The sequence below is a fragment of the Bos indicus x Bos taurus genome, chromosome 13 (assembly GCF_003369695.1).
Source record: "Bos indicus x Bos taurus breed Angus x Brahman F1 hybrid chromosome 13, Bos_hybrid_MaternalHap_v2.0, whole genome shotgun sequence".
Classification (NCBI taxonomy): domain Eukaryota; kingdom Metazoa; phylum Chordata; class Mammalia; order Artiodactyla; family Bovidae; genus Bos; species Bos indicus x Bos taurus.
The window spans coordinates 19604515-19628434 of NC_040088.1; the positions used below are offsets into that span (position 1 = coordinate 19604515).

At 38.0% G+C, this 23920-nt stretch overlaps 1 protein-coding gene across 4 annotated transcripts in view; it reads right to left on the reverse strand.

Moving 5' to 3' along the window:
• ITCH (itchy E3 ubiquitin protein ligase) overlaps positions 1 to 23920 on the reverse strand; it is a 100016-nt gene that overhangs the window by 25354 nt on the left and 50742 nt on the right. For all 4 annotated transcript variants that reach the window (XM_027558758.1, XM_027558756.1, XM_027558757.1 and 1 more), the window contains 7 exons: positions 19704 to 19861; positions 18803 to 18992; positions 17558 to 17653; positions 16681 to 16855; positions 12416 to 12485; positions 4986 to 5070; positions 1292 to 1420 (listed from right to left, as the gene is read on the reverse strand). In XM_027558758.1, the coding sequence (XP_027414559.1) occupies positions 1292 to 1420; positions 4986 to 5070; positions 12416 to 12485; positions 16681 to 16855; positions 17558 to 17653; positions 18803 to 18992; positions 19704 to 19861 (903 nt within the window). The remainder of the gene's footprint in view (positions 1 to 1291; positions 1421 to 4985; positions 5071 to 12415; positions 12486 to 16680; positions 16856 to 17557; positions 17654 to 18802; positions 18993 to 19703; positions 19862 to 23920) is intronic.

Consider the following 23920-nt stretch of genomic DNA (forward strand, 5'->3'; position numbering starts at 1 on the left):
ATGGTGAAGGACAGGGAAGCCTGTCATGCTGCAGTCTATGGGGTCGCAGAGTTGGACACGACTTAGCAACTGAACACCACCACCACACATACACACAGAGTAACAACGGTTGGCACTGATGTGGAAAACCTGGAACCCCATCTGCTCTACCAGTAAGAACCTTAGAACAGTATGCCCACTGTGGAAAAGTCTGGCAATGCCTCAAAAAACCACAGAATTATCATTTGATTCAACAATTCTGAGTATATACACAAAAGAACTGAAAGCAAGGACTTAAAGAGATATTTGTACACTCATGTTCACAGTATCATTCACAATAGCCAAAAGGTGGAAATAACTCAAATGTCCATGAGCCACGTGTATACACGAAATACAGTAATACATAAAATGGATTATTATTCAGCCTTAAAAAGGAATGACGAAGAAAGCAATGGCAACCCACTCCAGTACTCTTGCCTGGCAAATCCCATGGACAGAGGAGCCTGGTGGGCTGCAGTCCATGGGGTCGCTATGAGTCAGACACGACTGAGTGACTTCAATTTCACTTTCATGCATTGGAGAAGGCAATGGCAACCCACTCCAGTGTTCTTGCCTGGAGAATCCCAGGGACAGGGGAGCCTGGTGGGCTGCTGTCTCTGGGACTGCACAGAGTCGGACACAACTGAAGTGACTTAGCAACAGCAAAAAGGAATGAAATTCCGATAAGAGCTAAAACATGGATGAACCTTGGGAACATGATGCTAAGTGAAAGAAGCCAGTTCCAAAGGACAAATTATATGATTAGTCAAATCACAGGGACAGAAGGTAGAATGGTATTTATCAGGGACTGGGGGAGAACAAGATTGAAGACTTTACTGAGTACAGAATATCAGTACAGGATGATAAAAAAAAGTATTAGAGATGGACGGTGGTGATGGTTGCACAACAATTAGTGTACTTAATGCCACTAAGATGTACACCTAAAATGTTCAACTTTGTTATGTCTATTTGACCACACACACACAAAAAACCCAAACAAAACACATTAAACAAACATAGTTACTTTTCAAAAATGAAAAAGAAAAATAAAGGAGCCTTCAAGTTAAAAGGTGATAGAAATGAAAGAAAGCGGATATCAGAAATCAGGTATTAATTGGTGAGCAGTACTGTATTGATAATTTCTAAACACTTTCATTTAGTGCTGTGTTAACAGATAAAAGTAGTAAGAACTGCATTTTTCAGCAATTGATATCTTTACATCAAAATCTTAGGAATCAGTTTTACTTTTAATCAAAACATTTAGAAAACTTACAAGGCAGATTTTCCGGTGCGGGGATCTATATAGGTGGTTGTTCTTCTATTGTGGTCCACAAAATACGGAATTCCGTCTACCGTGAATCTCATTTCCCAGCCTTCAGGTAAGGGCTTTTCATTTAATTGACTATATAAAACAGAAAAATATATAATAAAAAATGTTTAAGAGTTCCTTGTTTGCCAAGTACAGAAACTAAACATACCCATAAATGCAGTAGGCATCTTCTAGAAAACCAGTTAGTCTAGCATTTTCCAGCGGTTTACTAAAATCCTACAGGCATGTTAAACACGTGAACAGATCTATCAACCAGTCTTCTCTCATCTACGCTGCCTGGATTATCTACCTGCCTAAACATCTCAGGGTAACCAAGCTCCACCAACTCTGCCTTACAACTTTCATGTTCATTCGTCACAGCTTTCAATCCCTAGTACCATCCTTGTTGTGGTTCTGTTGTTTAGTTGCTAAGCTGTGTCTGACTCTGCAACCCCATGGACTGTAGCACACCAGGCTTCCCTGTCTTTTACTATCTCCCAGAGTTTGCTAACTCATATCCACTGGGTTGGTGATGCTATCTAACCATCTCATCCTCTGCCGCCTTCAGTCCTTCTAATGCATATTTAGGGTTGATTTCCTTACTCTGGCTCTATTTATCTTTTAAACTTTCAAAATTGCCACTTGAAAGGTTTTCCTGCTTTGAGTCTCACTCTGGTCCTTGACTCATTTCATATTGCTGACAGAATACCAAAACAGAGATCTGAACAAATCTATTCTCTTCTAAAGTGGTATCATTATTCATCACTAACCAAATACAAGATCTAAACTCCTCCCTTTGGCCCTCACTTGGCCCCTATGCTGCACCCTCTATGCTCCATTTCAGTTTTACCTCTGCATTCTATCTCAAGTCCCTTCCATGAGCCCTGTGTAGTAGACGGCTACTCACCATTTCCCAAGACATTCTGCCAAACCTCCAAGTGAAGACTTTTCCCTTGTCCAGAATCTCTATTATTCCTGTTAAGGCAACTCAAATCTTTCTAAGGGAGTATGCCTACCCACTTACTTAATACCTGTCTTAAGATCTTGCTTAAGCTCTTTAAACTTCAACGTTTCAAGTTTTATTCATATTTTCCAATTCATTTTTGTCTATTCTCCAGTTTCAATTTTCTCATCTGGTGGGTTTGGTGAGATGATGGAACAATGGAAATGTTCAAGTTCACATCAGAAAGGAAGAAAAGGAGGGGTTGGTAGCATTTAATCTCATTGTTTTAGAGAGCACTATTGCTGACAGGGGTGTCACTTTCCACAAGTTTACTTCAGAAGAACAAAAGGCTTAGAATCACCGCCTACAACAATATTTTGTGAACCACACCAAAAAGTTAACATTTAACTGTATTCACAGAACTACATGCAAACGTCAGACAGACTATCTAAAACTTTTAAGAAGATAACACTTCTCATTTGTTGTAATCATATTTGCAAGACAGCATCAGTAATAAGTTGACTTGAAAACAAATTGGATAGAACTGGCTCATTGGTATTATTTGTAAAAATATGATTCTTATTTCCACTCTGAAACTTTAAAAGGTTCAAGGGGGAATGAAAAATGATAGCAAATTAGAGAAAGGTGATGTGGTCTAGTCTATCCTTAGTGATAGAATTTTAAAATTAAAAATGTTACCTATGAAATTCTTAATTATTACTTTTTAAGAAACTGAAAATACATATTTTTAAAGTTGAAAGTTAAGTACTGTATTTATTTAGGCTGCTCTCTGTTGCTGCACATGGGCTTTCTCTAACTGTGTTGAGCGGGAGCTATTCTCTAGTTGCGGTCTAAAGGCCTCTTGTTCTGGTGGCTTCTGTTACTGTGGAACACGGGCTCTAGGCACACAGGTTTCAATAGTTCTGGTGCACAAACTTAGCTGCTCTGCATCATGTGGGATCTTCCCAGACCAGGGACTGAACCCATGTCCCCTGGCACTGGCAGATGGATTCTATCCACTGGACCACCAGGGAAGTCCCCCAAATATTTAAAGTTAAATACTATAAATATATAAAATGTGATCTGCTGGTACCCAGAAATAGATTTTAAATTTAAAGCATACCTTTAAAATAGAGGTTCTTAAAACTCTGACCTATGTGAGACGTGAAGATTTAATCACACCCAAATAGAGATCAGACCTCTGCCCTCAGCTACTGGGAAAAGATCTCTACGCCTCTGGAATATCCTGCCTGTCAAGAGTATCTCTGAAGATACTTTGAAGCCCCTTTGAAGCTTAGGGTCTTCAAACATCAGACCGCCAATCAGGTGGTTTATAAAGGAGGCTTTGGGATATATGCCATTATTAGCTCTGACCTCTGGAATAAACTAGACACTAAAAAGTATTAGCCCATCTTTGGGGAAGAGCTGGAAACTGAAGGTTAGCTTTGCAGGCAGTACATGATGGAGCCCCAATAAAATACTCTGGTACTAGAAAGGTGAGATTCCCTGGTTGGTAATATTCAACACATACTATATTCCACATCAATTCTGGGTATCTGGAACCCTTCTCAGGCTCTGCCCTAAACATCTCTTCCTTCTATTGTTCTAATTTATATCCTTTACCAGTAACAAATGTGGCTGTGAGTATAAAAGGTTTCAATGAGTTCAAGTCTCTCTAGTGAGGTATTAAACCTGAAAGTCGTTGGGGAGATGCCCTAAATTTGTAGTCAGTCTCAAGTGAAAGTACCCCTGGAGACCTCCCCGCTTGTTGCTAATATCTTGCGTGCTAAGTCACTTCGGTCATGTCCAACTGCTTGTGACCCCACAGACTGCAGCCCACCAGGGTCCTCCAGGCAAGAATACTAGAGTGGGTTGCAGTGCCCTCCTCCAGAGGGTATTCCTGACCCAGGGATAGAGCCAGTGTTTCTTACGTCTCCTATATTTTAGGCAGATTCTTTACCACTAGTACCACCTGGGAAGCCCCACCAGTTGGTGTGCCTATATAAATATTTCTTTTAAAAACGTAAGATTTTAAAGCAGCATAAAATGATATAAAATCTTATGTTTCTATGTATAAGACAAATTTCTGTTGTTCAAGTCACTCCATATGTAGTACTGTTAAAGCTGCTCTAGCAAACTAATACAGTATCCCAACGTCACAAAGACAATTCTACATACATAGTAAATATTAAAAAGACAAGCTTGTAATAATGTATCCCTTTAGTGACACATTAACCAGCAAGTTCTTGTAATGATGTATGTAAACAATATTTTGAAATATCTGCAACAACTGCAGAATGGTATGTAAAAATATCTGGGATTTCTACTGGTGGCAAAGTCCTAGGATTGTTAATTCTACTATAGATGTGACCTACAATCATAATGGAAAGAACACTCAGTTTCAGGTAAAGGTTTGGACCTTGGTCCTGCACACACGAACATGTCTTTCCCCCCTCTAAGTCATAGACACCCTGAATTCTACTGAGAGATCTCAGCTTGCAAAACCCTGCTTTAGAATTAGTAAGCTGGTCTTATAACAAACAGGTAATTTTGGGGGGGGGATGTAACAGTATATTTTTTTCTCTTTCTAAAATATGTGGGTGATTAAGACCTTTGGGGAAAGAATATGTAAGTCTGATCTTTTTCATAAATGAGTTGGAAATATGGTATAATCTTTAAGAGGTTATCTGTATACTAATAACTACGAGTTCTTACCCTTGATTTCTGGGGTCTTCCCATTGTGTAATACGAGTGTTGTGGTTGACAAAATATACTCTACCATTGCTGTCCGTTCTCTTCTCTTTAAAACAGAAAGAAAAAAAAAAAGGCAAAGTGTTATCGAGTTGGCATAGTCTTCTTCCTCAAATTAAGATGAGCTGATTTTGCTATTTTTCACTGCACTGTTGATTTTGTGGTTTTTAAATCATAACTTTAAAAGCTTTAATTTATTCTTTCGCTACTAAATCTACATACTTACTCAAGTTATACAAATGTCGTTATATCCTAGAAACTAAACACATATAATTCACAATATCCTGCCCACAGAATCTTTCTGTTCAACCTAATCAACAGCAAGAATAATTAACTGTTTTAAATTTGCATACATGACCTTATATTAACCTTAACAGTCCCACAGAGTAGGTAGTTTTAATTTATCTTAAAGATAAGGATTTTCAGATAGGCTAAATGATCTGCCCCTAATCTCAGAATTAAGTAGTAGCTAGACTCTAGCTGATGCAGGATGGAAACTGACATCTCCATTCAGAGATTTTTTTTTTCATATTGTACCATCTCACTTCTGAAAATATAATGGGGGTATGTAACTTAACTGCTTCTTTGTTATGTGCTGAGTCACTGAGTTGTGTCTGACTTTTTGTGACCCCATGGACTATAGCCCGCCAAGCTCCTCTGTCCATAGCATTCTCCAGGCAAAAATACTTAAGAGGGTAGCTATTCCCTTCTCCTGACCCAGGGATCAAACCTGGGTCTTCTGCATTGCGGGTGAATTCTTTACCATCTGAGTCACCAGGGAAACCTGTTTCTTTGCTATACGCTAGGTATTACTTAACTAGAGAAGACACTATTTCAAAATACATCCTGTTTCTTAAAACAACCAGTTTCCTATCCTAAATATCTACAGTAACGTTTTACAACAGAGTTGGGCAGCAGGGCTCAACTCTTTAATTTACTGTATCTGTATCTGAAGCAGTGTGTTTCCCCACCTTCATCTTGTTTTAGGATTCCCCTAGTTCTCTTATACCCATTCTACACAATTGTTCTGCTTCTCTGAGTTTTCTCACTAAGTTTAGAAGATGCGTAGATGTAATTTTCTTTTAATAACCAAGTAGCTTTGAAATTTTAATATTAACATTAGTTCTGCTGTTTTGAATTACTGTTTTCTCTGCTCCATTACAAATTAATTATTAAAAGATAGGTCTCTTCCAGTGTCTAAATCTTTTAAATTTGGCCAAGATGTCTCAAAATGAACACTTAAGTAATCAATATTATAAAATGGATTCCCACTTTTTAAAAAGCATGGTTACCTTAAAATTAGACATTAAAAAAAAAATTAAGCTTAACTCCATGGTGAGAAAACCAATTTTTATTCCTATGGTTTGAAAGTTCATGTCTATTTGCCAAACAACACTTAAGTAAAACTTCTGGACTTTTCTTTAAGCAAGATATTGCAGAATGAGTCTTAGGCTAAATTATATAGCCTTGTCAAGGTAGTGTTTGGTAACTTTGAACTTCTCTCCAGCACTGAATCCATGATCTCAAGAAGCAGTGATGATACTGGGGTAGGGGGTGGAAGGTGGGGGTAAGGCTGGTGCTGGGAAAGAAGGGATATATTGGTGAGTATCATGAATCTGCTCCTGACAGCTCTGCTACTTTCTCTACCAGCTAGCCTAAAACGGAAACAAAACTTCTGGAATATATAAAATATAAGAAATGGACTCTGCATCTTGTGACACAGCTTAAATACAGAAAATGGACTCTGCATCTTGTGAAACACCCTAGATAGTAACAATGGCTTTGCTGGTCATGACACCTAGAGTGTGGAAACATGTAACCAACTTTAAGAACTGTCTCTGAGGCAAAAAGAAGCATCCACAGTACTATAGCTAGCTACATAATAAATAAAAAAGTAAGTCAATGTTCCAGATAGTTTAAATTTAAATCTTTAAATACACTTACAGAATTTATAAATTTCTTATACACCAACAATCTTAAGTAACTTTTGTAATCTAAAATTAACATCATAAGTGCCTAGCTGAGTATATATTTATCTATTAACTGCCATATAAGTTCAGATTTCAGGGCCAGAGATTCTCTCAAAAACCTAACATGAACAGAGTCACTGCCTGGGTTCTCCTAGGGGTCTGAGGTCTGAGAACCCTGGTGAGTTACTAACCTCAGCTAAGGACACCCTCATCTTACCCATAGTCATTGTTTATTGAATGGTGGCATGAAGCTAGGGATGGCATGGAGATTTCCCATTTTTTTCTTTTCAGATAAACAGATTTAAGGCTTTGGAGTAGTTTTGTCTTATTCCAAAACTTTTTTTGGGCGTGCTTTGGTTTTTATCATTTTTAAATGTCTTATCCAAACAATTTCTCTTTTCAATGAAAAATTTGAATAATACTTTTTTGACATTTTAAATATTTAGTTTGTGCACTTAGATTACACCTCACACATTTGTAGTTCTGTGACTTTACTAGGTAGGCTTTCTAAATAAAAGCTTAAAAACATTTCAAAACAAAAACAAAACTCCATCAAAAGCTAACGAGGTAAGATAAAGTGGATAGAAAACTTAAAAGAATAAGGAAACCATACAAATCACTAGTCAAGTGGTTTTTAAAGTAGTGTATTCCTAACGTAGTTATTCTTCTGTTGTTATAAAACTATAGGTCTTTGATGTTGGTCTTTTAGTTAGCAATAAACTTAAACTTAGCTTAAATAGACTGTACAGTTGTATAAAGTCATAAAAAGTATTGTATGAACAAGAGTGAGGTTTTAAACTCCTATAATGGTAGTTGAATAGTCACTGTATTTTCTTGTGAACCATGTTTAATGGTTGTACCTCAAATCAGAAAACAAAATGAAGTGCTTAGGTAGGTTAACAAAATGGTTTTACCCAGGGAAAAAAAAAGAAAACTTATTTCTATGTTTGTTCTAAGTATATAGTGCTGATACCAGCATTTCTTGGAATAGGCTGTAAAGACCAAAACTTCAAAGATGGGACCTCAAACTTGCAAACTGAAGGCTCATGTGCTTAATGAGATGTGCTGTGATTACAGAGCTGATTTCTTACTTTGTTGAAAAATCACATGGTAAACAATTCTGAAATGACTGAACACCAAACCTGAATACACATCAAACCATTTCCTGACCTGATGAATAAGGCACTGAACAACAGAAGATTCCTGATGTTCTATGTATTCTTTCATAGGAACTCTGAAAATGAGAAGACAGCTTTGTACTTGATGGGTAAACCAGCTATAAAAAGCCCTATTAGACTATATTGTTGAACCAAAAGCATTCTTTGTTCTCCAGCCTCTATAGTTTCCATGTGTTATAAATTCTTCACTGTCAGCTTCTAAGATAGTAATGTCTAGTCCAAGCGTACAAAAGTCTAAAAGGGTGAGGAAGTGGGATTTAAAAATACATGGCATCACAAAAATAATGCTGACAATTTCAGAACATCAACATAGGCTATAAACTGGGATTTTATTTCCTGGATCAATGATGAGGGTCTATCAGGTGCTTCTCATTTAATATCAGAGCCATCCCTGGTTCCACAAATAAAGCATATGCCCCAAAAGCAGAGTTCAGTTCACAAATAAAGCAGTGCTCAGTCTAAATAAAAGGACGATCATGAACTCATTTAAGAAGGGGGAGGGGCTGCACCTCAACTTCAGGAGCATGAAACCTAACAATAAGCAGAACGTAAAATAACCAAGGAAAAATTCTGATAACATACATAAGGAGGGATTGGGTCTCTAGAGGCAGTATTTTAGGGAGGTGTTGCTGGCTAAAATAAAAATGAGAAAGATCCTGATGATATAATGATAAACACTGAAACAAGGACTAGCTCTGCAGGAAAGGCTTTTCAAATAAAGGCAACACAGACTGCAATTCATGCTTCTATGAACATGAAACAATTTTTCTTAACAGCTACCCTAGAGAAGGTACAAACTAGTTTGTGTTTCTAACAAAAGCCAATCAGGTCAAGGTTTTTCTGCAATACAATCAAGAGGATTAATATACAACCTACAGATGTTTCAGTCCAACAGCTTCTCTTCTGTAACATGAATGTAAAACAACTCCTGAAATAAAGCTGAGAAGACCATTCATGTCAGGGAATGCAACCAAACAGCTCTAGTTCGGTATGTCTAAGAACATTTTTTTCTAAAGTACTTCATAACAATCATACACTGTCCATTATAAGGTCCCACAGAGCCAAAAGACCCCTTACACCAAACTATCAGACACTGGTGAATAAAGACCTTCACCACTTTCATATGCCTTCCTTTTGTTTTATAAGCTAGTAACAATAATAGTTATAACTATGAACTATTGCATTTTTTATCTCTGATTCACAGGAATGTTAAGGATAAATTACTTAAAGGGCAATTGTTGTTCAGCTGCTCAGTCGTGTCTGACTCTCTGCAACCGCATGGACTGCAGCATGCCAGGCTTCCCTGTCCTTTACTATCTCCCTGAGTCTGCCCAAACTTGTTCATTGACTCAATGATGACATCCAGTCATCTCATCCTCTATTGCCTTCCTTCTCCTCCTACCCTCAATCTTTCTCAGCATCAGGGTCTTTTCCAATGAGTCAGCTCTTCACAACAGGTGGCCAAAGTACTGGAGCTTCAGCTTCAGCAAAGTCCTTCCAACAAATATTCAGAGTTGATATCCTTTAGGACTGGTTTGATCTCCTTGCTGTCCAAGGGACTCTCAAGAGTCTTCTCCAGCACCAATTTGAAAGCATCAATTCCTTGGCACTCAGCCTTCTTTATGGTCCAACACTCACATCCATACATGACTACTGGAAAAACCATTGCTTTGACTACATGGACCTTTGTCAGCAAAATGACGTCTCTGCTTTTTAATAGGCAGTCTAGGTTGGTCATAGCTTTTCTTCCAAGGAGCAAATGTCTTTTAATTTCATGGCTGCAGTCACCATCTGTAGTGATTTTGGAAACCAAGAAAATAAAGTCTGTCACTGTTTCCATTTTTTCCCATCTACTTGCCATGAAGTGATGGGACCAGATGCCATGATCTTAGTTTTCTGAATGCTGAGTTTAAAACCAGCTTTTTCACTCACTCTTTCACTTTCAAGAGGCTCTTCAATTCCTCTCCCTTTCTGCCATTAGGGTAGTGTCATCTGTATATCTGAGGTTATTGGTACTTCTCCTGGCAATCTTGATTCTAGCTTGAGCTTCATCCAGCCTGTTCACATGATGTACTCTGAATATAAGTTAAATAAGCAGGGTGACAATATACAGTCTTTACAGATTCCTTTCCCAATTTTCAACCAGTTTGTTGTTTTCATGTCCAGTTCTAATTATTGCTTCTTGACCTGCATACAGGTTTCTCAGGAGGCAGGTGAGGTGGTCTGATATTCCTATCTCTTGAAGAATTTTCCACAGTTTGTTGTGATCCACACAGTCAAAGGCTTTATTTAGTGTAGTCAGTGAAGCAGAAGTAAATGCTTTTCTGGAATTTCTTGCTTTTTCTATGATCCAATGGATGTTGGCAATTTGATCTCTGGTTTATCTGCCTTTTCTAAATCCAGCTTGTACATCTCGAAGTTCTTGGTTCACATGATGTTGAAGGCTAGCTTGAAGGATTTTGAACATGACCTTCTTACACACAAAATGAATGCAATGGTGTGGTACTTTGAACATTCTTTGGCATTGCCCTTCATTGACCTTTTCCAGTGCAGTGGTCCAAATTTGCTGATATAGTGAGTGCAGCACTTTAACAGCACCATCTTTTAGGATTTGAAATAGCTCAGCTAGAATTCCATCACGTCCACTAGCTTTGTTGGTAGTAATGCCTCCTAAGGCCCACTTGACTTCACAGTCTAGGATGTCCAGCTTTAGGTGTATGGTCACACCATCATGGTTATCTGGGTCATTAAGACCTTTTTTGCACAGTTCTTCTGTGTATTCTGTGGTAAGTGAAAGTCGCTCAGTCCGACTCTTTGCGACCCCATGGACTATACAGTTCCATAGAATTCTCTAGGCCAGAATACTGGAGTGGGTAGCCTTTCCCTCCTCCAGGGGATCTTCCCAACCCAGGGATTGAACCCAGGTCTCCCGTATTGCAGGTGGACTCTTTATCAGCTGAGCCGTAACTCAAAGGCAGGCTTAAACAGCCAATTTCATTTATTGCCCAGATTCATGTGACCTTGACATCAATTTTTTCCCCTCCATTCCTAAAACAATGCTAGAGCAATCTATCAAACTGGTGTTTCCCAACAAGACTACCTAGAATTATTACTTTCTGAAATATCTGCAGCTCTTGAAGATAGAACTTCAACTGGTTCCATAAATGGTTCTACTCTGCTGTTTTCCACTTTCTATTGATATATAGTCTTTCTCTTCCATGCAGAACTGTTTCTATATTGTCATGTTTATTCTAGAAATGTACTATAGCTCTATGACTTATATAACACATATGATATAATCTGGTAGGGCAGGCTCATCTTAAAGTCTAATAACAAAGGTTTAATAACTAAGGTACTTGATAACAGAGCTTACTCAGGTACTCCACGGTGCAGGACACAGTCAGTACCCTACCACATTCCCCCTTCCACTGTTCTTTCAGATAACATTGACTCTATCAACCTCTGAACTGTGTTTTAAAAGCACAAATATGATCAAAATCATCTTTAAAGCTTTCTATTTTGAAATAAGTATTATAGTATGAAGCAAAAAGTGTTCAAGAATCTCACATACCCGTCAATCAGTTTACCCCAATGATGACATCTTATGTCATCAATGATAGCAGAGTATCAAAATCAGGAAACTGACACTGATACATTACTGTTGACTATAAACTTAACTCAGTCTTTATTAATTTTTAAAGTTTGAATTCATTTCTGTAATATATAGTTCTATACACTTTTATTCCATGTACAGATCTGTATGATCACCACCATAGTCAAGGGACAGAACTATTCCACCACTATGTAAGAACCACTCATGTTAACTCCTGTATTTGGAACCACCTACCAGTCAGTGGCTATCTCCTGGCAACTACTAATCTATTTCTCATCTCTATAGTTTTGTCATTTTAAGAATGTTATGTAAGTTGAATCATATTTAGAACATAATCTTTTGAAATGAATTTTTTTCACTAAGCATAATGCTCTAGAGGTCCATCCAGATTTTCCTAGGTATCATAATCCAGTCCTTCTTATGCTGAGTGGGCAAAATACTTTTAAATTTTATAAGAGTAACTTAGAACATTTGGGGAATTTAATGCCTATTTGGCACTCCAAATTAAACAAAGACACCCAAAAAGCTTCTCAGATATCCACTCAAGCAAGAGCAAGGTTTATCATCCATTCATAAATACGTAATTGTTAAAATGACTGAATTTAATTAAAAAAAAAAATCCATGTGACTTACCCCAACCAGGCGGCAGGGGACCCAGGGGATCAAATTCTTTATTTTGTGATGTAGCAAACAAATCTTGATTCTAAAAAGAACCATCCCCAAAATGGTTAAATAACTAACAGATAATTGGAAAGCAAGCTTATGAATTCTGATAAGCCTTTCCCTGGCCATGTGCAACATAACATACTCTTAAACAGTCCACATCTTAGAGAAGTATGAATGAAAGTCAAGAACGAAAGTCAATGCATTCTCATGAAAAAAAAAAAAAAAATAATCTGTCAATATTTGAACCTATCTGATATTTAAGTATTACAAGTAATTTTACACCCAAATTGACCACTGTTCCCCTTAGCTTTAAATCAGTAAATTAGAGAAATATATAGACCTTACAAAAGTCACTTAAGAATAATAGTACTCAGTCATCAGCTGGCTGAGAAAAATCTTATATTTCTAACCCCAAAATCGTGAGAAGAGAGTTGGAGGAATATGAAGAATAGGCTATCAGATGAGCAAAAGGAAAGAATTTCAGTTTGGAAGGCATTGATAAGCCTAGAACTGTAGAGAAGATTTCAAAAATTCATTTGAAATTATCACACTGGTGGAGAGAGAGGTCTGGCTAGATAAAAGGAAAATAGGAGTCAACCACTGGAAAAAGAGAAGCAAAAGTCATACTGAGTGTGTAGGATGAAGGGTTAATGAGTGTGCTTCAGTTTAAATATGTAATAAAGTGGGGGATACTTTGTGGTCTCTCAGTAAGATGCGGTTAAACCCTTTCTTCTGTTAAGGCAAATAAATAATAGACTAATTGCTTTAAAAATTATGGGGAAAAATACATAAGTAAAATAAGATAGTATACCCCATGTACCCAGCAACAAGATTCAACAGTAACCAAAACTGCTAACATTTATTTTTCTTTCATATTCTTTGCTGCATCATTTCACTATTTTAGTATGCCTAAAATTTGTGAACATTTTCTTATACAATCACAGTATCATTATTACACCTACCAAAGAATCTATGTTAATTTTATCATCTAATACACACTCTGTAATTAAATGCCTCTGGCTACTTACTGGATTGAATCAGAATCCAAAATCATCATATTGCATATTGGTCTAGTCTCTTAAGTCTAAATTTATGGCAGTTTCCTCTACTGTTGGTCTTTTTCGCTCCATATCATTGATTTATTATGGAAACTGAGTTAACTGACTAAAAAGTTTTAAAAGCATATGAGAGATACTCTATTTCTCATAAAAGCCCACAGAAGATAGACTGGTCAAGGACTGGCCCTGCTCCTGACAGACAACAGTAACTAAAAAATAGGGAATAGGGAAGCCAAGGAGAAACACTATACAAGGTTTGAACCTTGTTAACAGTTTGGAGCAGTTTAGCATATGACAAACTGCTCTGATAATTTTTCTAAGACCTAAGCCTATCGCACTGACTTTCCCTGGACAGATAAGCTAAGAACAGGCACAATGAAGCCATGGGCCAGAGCCATTATACAATGACCCATCATCAACCATATCCATTCTGAGCTTAAAAATACTGAGTTTATGAGCATCTGCTGCCCTATAACCAGGGTCAGAACAAAGGCCACTTCACCTACCAAATAAACAGATTTTCTTAACAACACCTCACCACTTTTTAAGTAGCTAGCATTAAGAATGTTAAATTCAGTTCATAACTAAAACAGGCTGTTTAAGTTCTTTGTAATTTAGAACCACTCTATAACAAGAGTGAAGAGGAGGAATGTAGACAGGAGAAAAGAAAAAATGGTTCAGGAATAAAAGCTGCAATTCAAGAAAAGTTTGTTAGAGTATCAAATCGGTTAAGTTACAACGAAGCAATACACAATGTGGGTGCTTTAGGAATTTTCTAACTGTCTTTAAAAAGAGGATTTTAAAAGATCATATACTAGACACAAAAGGCCAACAGGCACATGAAAAATGCTCAACACCACTAATCAAAACCACAATGAGAGATAACCTCACACCCATCAGAATGCTTATTATCACAAATGTCACAAATAACAAATGTGGCAAGGATGTACAGAAAAAGGGAATCCTGTATATTACTGGCAGAAATGTAAACTGATGCAGCTACTTTGAAATACAGTATGGAGATTCCTCAGAAGATAAAAATAGGAAGTTCTCTGGTGGTTCAATGGTTAAGATTTCATGCTTCCACTGCAGAGGGCCTGGGTTCAATCCTTGACTGGGGAACTAAGTGCATGGCACGGCCAAAAAAACCCTAAAAACAACAAAAAGACTAAAAGAGACCTACCATATGATAGAACAACTCAACTCATGGATATACATATATATATCTGAATTTAAAAAAATATATGCACCCCATGTTCACAGTAACATTATTTATAATAGCCAAGAAAGATATAGAAGCAATATTAAGTGTTTCATCAACAGATGAATAACTGAAGACTATATAGCACATATATACAATGGAATACTATTCGGCCCCCCACAAAAAATGGCATTTTTCCATCTGCAACAAAGTGGATGAACCTGGAGGGTATGATGTTTAGTGAAGTAAGTCAGAGAAAGACAAATACTGTATGTTATCACCTCTATATATGGAATCTAAAACTACAAAAACTAAAACAAATGAATAATCAAAATAGAAACAGATTCATAGGGAGAACAAGCTAATGGTTACCAGTGGGAAGAGGGAAGCAGGACACTGGTGGATTAAAAGGTAAAAAACTACTACATATAAAATAAATAAGCTTCAAGAATATATTATATAGCACAGGAAATAGAGCCAATACAGTAATTTTAAATGTTACATAATCTATACAAATTTGAATAACTATGTTGTGTACCTGAAACTAATAAAATGTTGTAAACCAACCATACTTCAATAAAAATAAAAGATCATGTATTCTAAAATGCACATCTGCATTTGTGGATAGAAATGCAGGGAGAGAAAAGAGAAAAGATTTTAAAAAAAGATGAACACTGACATTTCTATGCATTTAATATGTACCCCCAAAATTTGGAACTTTATCTTACAGAATCCTCAAAAACAAAAAAACCTGAGGTAATTTTATCTATGGATCTACTGTATAGATAAAGTAAATGAGTCTTGATGAGGTTAAGGAACTTACTCAAAATCAAACAGAGAAAGTAACTGTGGAACCAGGATTCGAACCCAGATGTGTCTGACTCCAAAGCCCATGCTCTTTCTCATGCGGAAACTAGCTTTAAAGAAGGCAAGCCAGCTAGACATTCAAACCTAAAAGAAATTTGGCCAAGTATACCGAAGATGATTATAATTTAGAAAGAAAGGAAGATGTAAAACATGGAAAAAAAAGAAAACTGTAACAGACGAGACAAAAATTAATTTCACTTCTAAAACCACCAGGAAGGGAAAACATTGACAACTGTCTACAGAAGTTGGCAGGAAAAACTGTTACATGAAAGAAAGTTATCTTAGTCATTATCAGGTGGTAAAGCGAAAGCTGCTCAGCAAGGTGCAAATTTATCTACATTGGTGAGTGGTAACTATTATGATGACAAAGTCCAAGAAACAGAAATATGGAGAAAAGGCAAAATGGTAATGCCTAATGAAAACAAGAATTTATTTTGATAGATTCTAACAGAGATGATACTGATGGCAGTAGAAGGGGAGAGGGGGAATGGAGAGGGTCAGCTTCTCTTGAACTCTTGGTGAGTTGGTTTATGTAAATTTAAGAGATTTCCAGAAAGGAGACATTTTGATACCAAAGATAATATGGCTTCCAAGTCATAATATATTTAACATAATTTTATAAGGAATCAAACTTCTTTAATCTTCTCAAGCACTAAATAATGTATTGTATAAATTTTACCTTTACATGTTACAAAATGATTCAATTCTATCATGAGTTTCACTTGAGTCAGGTGCTGTTAGACCCAAACAGTCTAATGTTCTGCTAAGCTAGGCAGTATTCAATTCAGAACTGTTTGAATTCTTTTTACACTGCTTGGATTTATTTTTTATTATTCCTTTGTAAACAAATTTTAAGTTGTCGGAAAACTTCTTTTCTGCCAGTAACAAAGCAAAGGAAGTTGAATTTTAGGAAATTTTAAAAAGAAAAGAATAAATCACCTACATAGTCTGTGGGAAACAAGGTCAAAAAATAATAATATCATCAATAGCAACAACTGGGTTGCCATCCTATTTGTACTTTCTTTTTAGTGCTTTACATTTTATATGTAAGAAAAGGTTAAAACTCCACCCTCATTAAGGTTATAAAGCCAAGTACATATGCTCACCCCATAAATGAACCTCTGGTTAAACTGCTGCATAGCTCCCTGAAGTTGACTACGCTGGAGCTGCCATTGTTCATAGTTCCGGACTGATTCCAGTGTTGGCCTCTGCCACGTTGTTGTTCTTGTGAAATGGTCAACATAATAAATACGTCCCATGTTGTCAACCCGCCGCTCCCAGCTATATCAGGATAAAAACAACTGAATTCAACAAATATTTATGAAACAGTTAAGAATTAAGTGGGACTTCATTTTAGCCCTGGTACAGATCTGGTAAGATTTTACCTTGCACAACTACTTTTCAATTACCTGAAGTCTTTTATATGTATGTACTTTACAGTTTTTAAAAACTTATTTATTTATTATTTTTTGGTTGCACTAGATCTTTGTTGCTGTGTAGGTTTTCTCTAGGTGCAGAGTGGGGGCTACTCTCCAATTGCAATGCATGGGCTTCTCCTGTTGTGGAACACGGGCTCTAGAGCGCACGAGCTCAGCAGAGCTCAGGAGTTGCAACATGTAGGCTCAGTAGCTACGGCTTGTAGGGTTCTACAGCACGGGCTCGGTAGTTGTAGCACATGAGCTTAACTGCTCCAAAGCATGTGGAATCTTCCTGGGCCACGGATTGAACCCATATACCCAATGTTTGTGACGCTATAGACCATAGCCTGCCAGTTCCTCTGTCCAGGGGATTCTTCAGGCAAGAATACTAGAGTGGGTTGCCATGCCCTTCTCTAGGGGATCTCCCTGACCTGGGGCTCGAACCCATGTCTCTTATGTCTCCTGCACTGGCAGGTGGGTTCTTTACCACTAGCGCCACCTGGGAAGCCCCATAGATGTAGTCTATAGTTCTGAATACTTTTTTTTTTCCAATTCAGACACTTACCCAGGAGGTAGAGGTTCTGGTCTATCCCACGTTGTTCTTTTTTCAATATGATCTACATAGTAAACTCGCCCATGCTGGTCCACTCTCTGCTCCCAACTTAAACACAAAATTTAAAAAGGCTGGTAAGCTACATGTATGAGTTGCCTGGTTGTTTAATCCCAGAGTTGAGACAAATGACCATTTCAGTACATAAAGCAGATACCAAAAGAATTTAGGAATAAAGTCAAGAAATGTTATCCTGAGGGTAACAGAGGATGAGATTTCTCTTGCTTAAGTGTCTGCTCGAGGAGATGTCTTCTATTTCTAAAGAGGCTGAGGCAATGCACTGAGGTGACAAAATCTGTTTCAATCTGATCAGAGTATACACAGAACTTGAGTGGAAAAGAAAACTGTAATTATTGTTACAAAATCTGAAGAAAGACTGAGAGCTGTTAAATGAAGGGCAAAGGACAGCTTGGGTTCTAGAAAAGTTGAAATCAAAGAATAAGACTATCAGATGTGCTCCTGCAGGCTTAAGGACAAAGGCAACCTGGGTATTCTAGTTTCCTTGGTAGGTTTATCCAAAGTAAAAAAGACAGGAATAAACCAATAGAGTTTAGAAAAACCAATTACTTCTAAGAGAACTGACCCAGATTCTCTTCACTAATCCCCGACACAAAGAATTTTCTAATCTGGCTTTCAAAAATGAAAATGGCCTAACTACCCACATAAATAATATAGTCTCTTCTAGCAATTAAAATCCTCATCATGAGTTTCTTAATTTATCACCTAGTTAATTTTGATTAGCATTCTGAACTGCCACAATGTATCTGTGTATAACTATTCAGTATTATTAATTTTAAAAATAAGTAGAGATGTACATGAGATTGAGTTGCAATTTTTCAGTTTCCTAAATTCAACTCTGCCATGATTTTACAATGGCAAAGAAATAAAATATAAGTGATATTTTCCCTTCAAAGAAAAGGCAACCTGAATTAGGCAACTATTTTATTACTTGGCCTTGGTAAGTTCCTAAGGCTCAGTCCTTCTTTAAAAAAATTTTTTTTTGCTTCCAGTTGGCTTTAAAATGAGGGAGTAATTTCAGATATGGCAAGCTATTTTGTTCAGTTTGACTCTAGACTTCCCAACACACATGCATAACCACAGTGATATTTTTTTTAAAAGAATCGAATTCAGTACTATTTTCTTTATTAGTAAGTCTATGCAGAAGCCTAACGAAAACGTTAACCAAAAACAATTACTCACCCAGGTGGGAGGGGAGCTTGAGGTATAGGATTTAATGGTCTAGGGCCTGCACCTCCAGATATAGTAAGAGGAATTATTAATCCAGATGTTGCTCCTTCAGATGTACTTGAATTTGTATTTGTTGGTGGCAGAGAGCCTGTACTAGAGCCATCACTTTCAGAAGTGGTAGATGGTGAGCCATTGACAGATGCTGTAAGATTTGAGGAAAACAGAAAAACAATTTTTAGAAATTTAAAATCAGGATAGAATTTTAAATAAAAAGGTAGACAATAGATGTTTCTATTTCTAACATCTAATTATAGATGTTTCTATTTTTACTACATGAAATGTTGACTTGCATGATTTTTGCTTTAAAAATCCAAGTATCATTTACCATTGTTAGGTTATTTGCCAATTACTGATTGTCTTTTTTAAAAGCATATAATAAGAATAAGCAAACAGATCCTTGACTCTATGAAATGCTTATGTCAACACAGGTACACACACACAGAGAAAGGTACAATCTTATCTGTACTGCCTATACTTTTTATAACACACGTGTGATTTCTGCCCCCCTCCTGCTTTTAGGCACACTTAGAATCTCAGTTTCCTAAACCCAGGCCACAACGGTGAAAGCCCCGAATCCTAACTACTAGGCCACCAGGGAACTCACAGCACACACGTGATTTTCATTCTTAGCAGAGCATCTGCCTCAACCCTGGTGGAAAAGCTTAGGGAACAGGCCATATCTTAATTAACTATAGAAAGACTATTCTTGGCCAAAAACTTAAATGTAAAAATTCAGCTTGAAAATCAACCTACCAGTGTCTCTTAACACTTATCTGAGGATCAATTCCCAAATAGAATTTTATAATAAACAGTACTGAGATCTATATCCCTAGTGTATGGCTGGAATACACACCTGGTCTACGTGGGGTAGGTGGAGGTGGTCGTGAAGGTCTTGGAGGCCTAGAAGGTTTAAAACCGCCATTTGAGAGTGATGGAGAATTATTCCCATTGATCCTCCTATTTTCACCAGACCCTGCATCCTCAGGGTCATCTGATCCACTTGCGTTCGCTCTGGGTAAAAAGGCAGGGAAGGGAATAAGAATGTTCTTTAAAATTAACAGAAAACCAACAGGAGGACCACAACTTTTAGGAGCTTGAGAAAAGCTTCCTAATTTCTGGCCAGCCCTACCAAATGCATAAACAGCTCTTATGGCAGACGTACATACAGCTTCTCAGAGCACATCTAGAAAGAGAGTGAGGAGTTACCCAAGGGTACAGAGATAGTTAGGAGACTATTCCGATCCCAAAGAAAGGCAATGCCAAAGAATGCTCAAACTACCACACAATTGCACTCATCTCACACGCTAGTAAAGTAATGCTCAAAATTCTCCAAGCCAGGCTTCAGCAATACGTGAACCCTGAACTTCCTGATGTTTAAGCTGGTTTTAAAAAGGCAGAGGAATCAGAGATCAAATTGCCAACATCCGCTGGATCATGGAAAAACCAAGAGAGTTCCAGAAAAACATCTATTTCTGCTTTATTGACTATGCCAAAGCCTCTGACTGTGTGGATCACAATAAACTGTGGAAAATTCTGAAAGAGATGGGAATACCAGACCACCTGACCTGCCTCTTGAGAAATCTGTATGCAGGTCAGGAAGCAACAGTTAGAACTGGACATGGAACAACAGACTGGTTCCAAATAGGAAAGGGAGTACGTCAAGGCTGTATATTATCACCCTGTTTATTTAACTTATATGTAGAGTACATCATGAGAAACGCTGGACTGGAAGAACCACAAGCTGGAATCAAGACTGCCGGGAGAAATATCAATAACCTCAGATATGCAGATGATACCACCCTTAAGGCAGAAAGTGAAGAGGAATTAAAAAGCCTCTTGATGAAAGTGAAAGTGGAGAGTGAAAAAGTTGGCTTAAAGCTCAACATTCAGAAAACGAAGATCGTGGCATCTGGTCCCATCACTTCATGGGAAATAGATGGGGAAACAGTGGAAACAGTGTCAGACCTTATTTTTTGGGGCTCCAAAATCACTGCAGATGGTGACTGCAGCCATGAAATTAAAAGACGCTTACTCCTTGGAAGGAAAGTTATGACCAACCTAGATAGCATATTCAAAAGCAGAGACATTACTTCGCCAACAAAGGTCCGTCTAGTCAAGGCTATGGTTTTTCCAGTGGTCATGTATGGATGTGAGAGTTGGACTGTGAAGAGGGCTGAGTGCCGAAGAATTGATGCTTTTGAACTGTGGTGCTGGAGAAGACTCTTGAGAGTCCCTTAGACTGCAAGGAGATCCAACCAGTCCATTCTGAAGGAGATCAGCCCTGGAATTTCTTTGGAAGGATTGATGCTAAGGCTGAAACTCCAGTACTTTGGCCACCTCATGCGAAGAGTTGACTCACTGGAAAAGACCCTGATGCTGGGAGGGATTGGGGGCAGGAGGAGAAGGGGACGACAGAGGATGAGATGGCTGGATGGCATCACTGACTCGATGGACGTGAGTCTGAGTGAACTCTGGGAGTTGGTGATGGACAGGGAGGCCTAGCGTGCTGCGATTCCTGGGGTCGTAAAGAGTCAGACACGACTGAGCGACTGAACTGAATTGATTCAGAACGGTAAGGTATGCTGGTTCAGATTTCAAATAACTCTTCAGAAAGGGCACTATTTTATCACAACCACAGATAACCTTGTCATCATTTTCTTGGTTTTCATTAGCTCTTTAATATTTAGGTCTGGAACAAGGCTGACTGTTCCATAGCAGGAGAAGGAAGTACACTTACTTCCAAGAGCTAGGTGCTCTCCTTCTACCCCAGAAAATGTTATACAAAATGTTCCAAGTGATCTAGAACAGAGGTGTCCACAGACTTTTTTTTCTTTGTTTTTTTAATTTAATTTTATTTTTAAACTTTACAATATTGTATTGGTTTCGCCAAATATTGAAATGAATCTGCCACAGGTATACATGTGTTCCCCATCCTGAACCCTCCTCCCTCCTCCCTCCCCATACCATCCCTCTGGGTCGTCCCAGTGCACCAGCCCCAAGCATCCAGTATCCTGCATCGAACCTGGACTGGCGACTCGTTCCATATATGATATTATACATATTTCAATGCCATTCTCCCAAATCATCCCACCCTCTCCCTCTCCCACAGAGTCCAAAAGACTGTTCTATACATCAGTGTCTCTTTTGCTATCTCATATACAGGGTTATTGTTACCATTGGTGGGAATGCAAACTAGTATAGCCACTATGGAGAACAGTGTGGAGATTCCTTAAAAAACTGGAAATAGAACTGCCTTATGATCCAGCAATCCCACTGCTGGGCATACATACTGAGGAAACCAGAATTGAAAGAGACACGTGTACCCCAATGTTCATCGCAGCACTGTTTATAATAGCCAGGACATGGAAGCAACCTAGATGTCCATCAACAGATGAATGGATAAGAAAGCTGTGGTACATATACCCAATGGAGTATTACTCAGCCATTCAAAAGAATACATTTGAATCAGTTCTAATGAGGTGGATGAAACTGGAGCCTATTATACAGAGTGAAGTAAGCCAGAAAGAAAAACACCAATACAGTATACTAACACAGATTTTTTTTAAAGGAACTATCATTTCTTCTGAGCAATGTCTTCAGTTGGAGAGAAAGAAAGGGGGGAGAACACGAACAGGAATGTCAGATATAAAGTTACTGCTGTTGCTACTGCTAAGTTGCTTCAGTGTCCGACTCTGTGTGACCCCATAGACGGCAGCCCACCAGGCTCCCCCGTCCCTCGGATTCTCCAGGCAAGAACACTGGAGTGGGGTGCCATACAAAGTTACTACTGTTGGTTAAATATAGCCAATTCCTTTTCCCAGGGGAATCATTGATTACAAGGCAGAGCATGAAATAGCTAGTTTGGAGATGATTCAGCTAAAGCTCTGATAACCTACTACCTGGTAAGTGGAAACCACTACACTGCACTAATTCATACCCTGGACCTTGTGGCAATCCTGAATAAAATTTAATAGATTCAAGAAACCAAAACAGAGGCAGTACCATGTATTAAATCATCTTCACATTATGGTCCCCAGAAATCAAAGAATGATATTTGGACCAGAGGCAAGCACAGTTCACAGGAGCCTGTTAGAAACACACAATCTTGGACTTCACTCCTGATGCACTATATAAGAGAGAGCGTTTTAACAAGATCTCCAGATGATATGTGTGAACAGTAGGGCATGACACATACTGCTGTGGGCATTCCTCAAATGGTTATTCTGAATGAACAGAAAAGCTCAGTCACCAATTAGGTGCTGACTGCCTGTAGGAAGACCAAGCAACCTCAGAACATGAACAGAATGCAGTAAGAGTCAGCTCTGACACACTGCTTCCCCTCCCCTAGATGACGAGTCTTAAACTCCTTTCGAGTTGTACACCTTTTTGAGACTCTGAGTATTGCCTCTCTACACTACTTTAAGATGGAAATGGGTGAATTTAATTCGGATGACCGTTGTATCTACTAATGTGGGCAAGAATCCCTTAGAAGAAATGAAGTAGCCTTCACAGTCAACAAAAGAGTTCAAAATGCAGTACTTGAGTGTAATCTCTGGAACGACAGAGCAATCTTGGTTCGTTTTCAAGACAAACCATTCAATAACACAGTAATCCAAGTCTATGCCCCAACCACTAATGCCAAAGAAGTTGAACGGTTCTATGAAGACCTACAAGACTTTACAGAACACACACCAAAAAGACATCCTTTTTACCATAGGGTAGTGAAATGCTAAAATAGGAACTTAAGAGACACCTGGAGTAACAAGCAAATTTGGCCTTAGAGTACAAAATGAAGCAAGGCAAAGGCTAACGGTGTTTTGCCAAGAGAATGCACTAGTCAGAGCAAACAACCTCTTTCAACAACACAAGAGATGACTCTACATGTGGACATCACCAGATGGTCAATACCAAAATCAGATTGATCATATTTTTGCAGCCAAAGATGGAGAAGCTCTATACAGTCAGCAAAACAAGACTGGTAGCTGACTGTGGCTCAGATCATGAAAGCCTTATTGCAAAATTCAGACTTAAATTGAAGAAAATAGGGAAAACCACTAGACCATTCAAGTA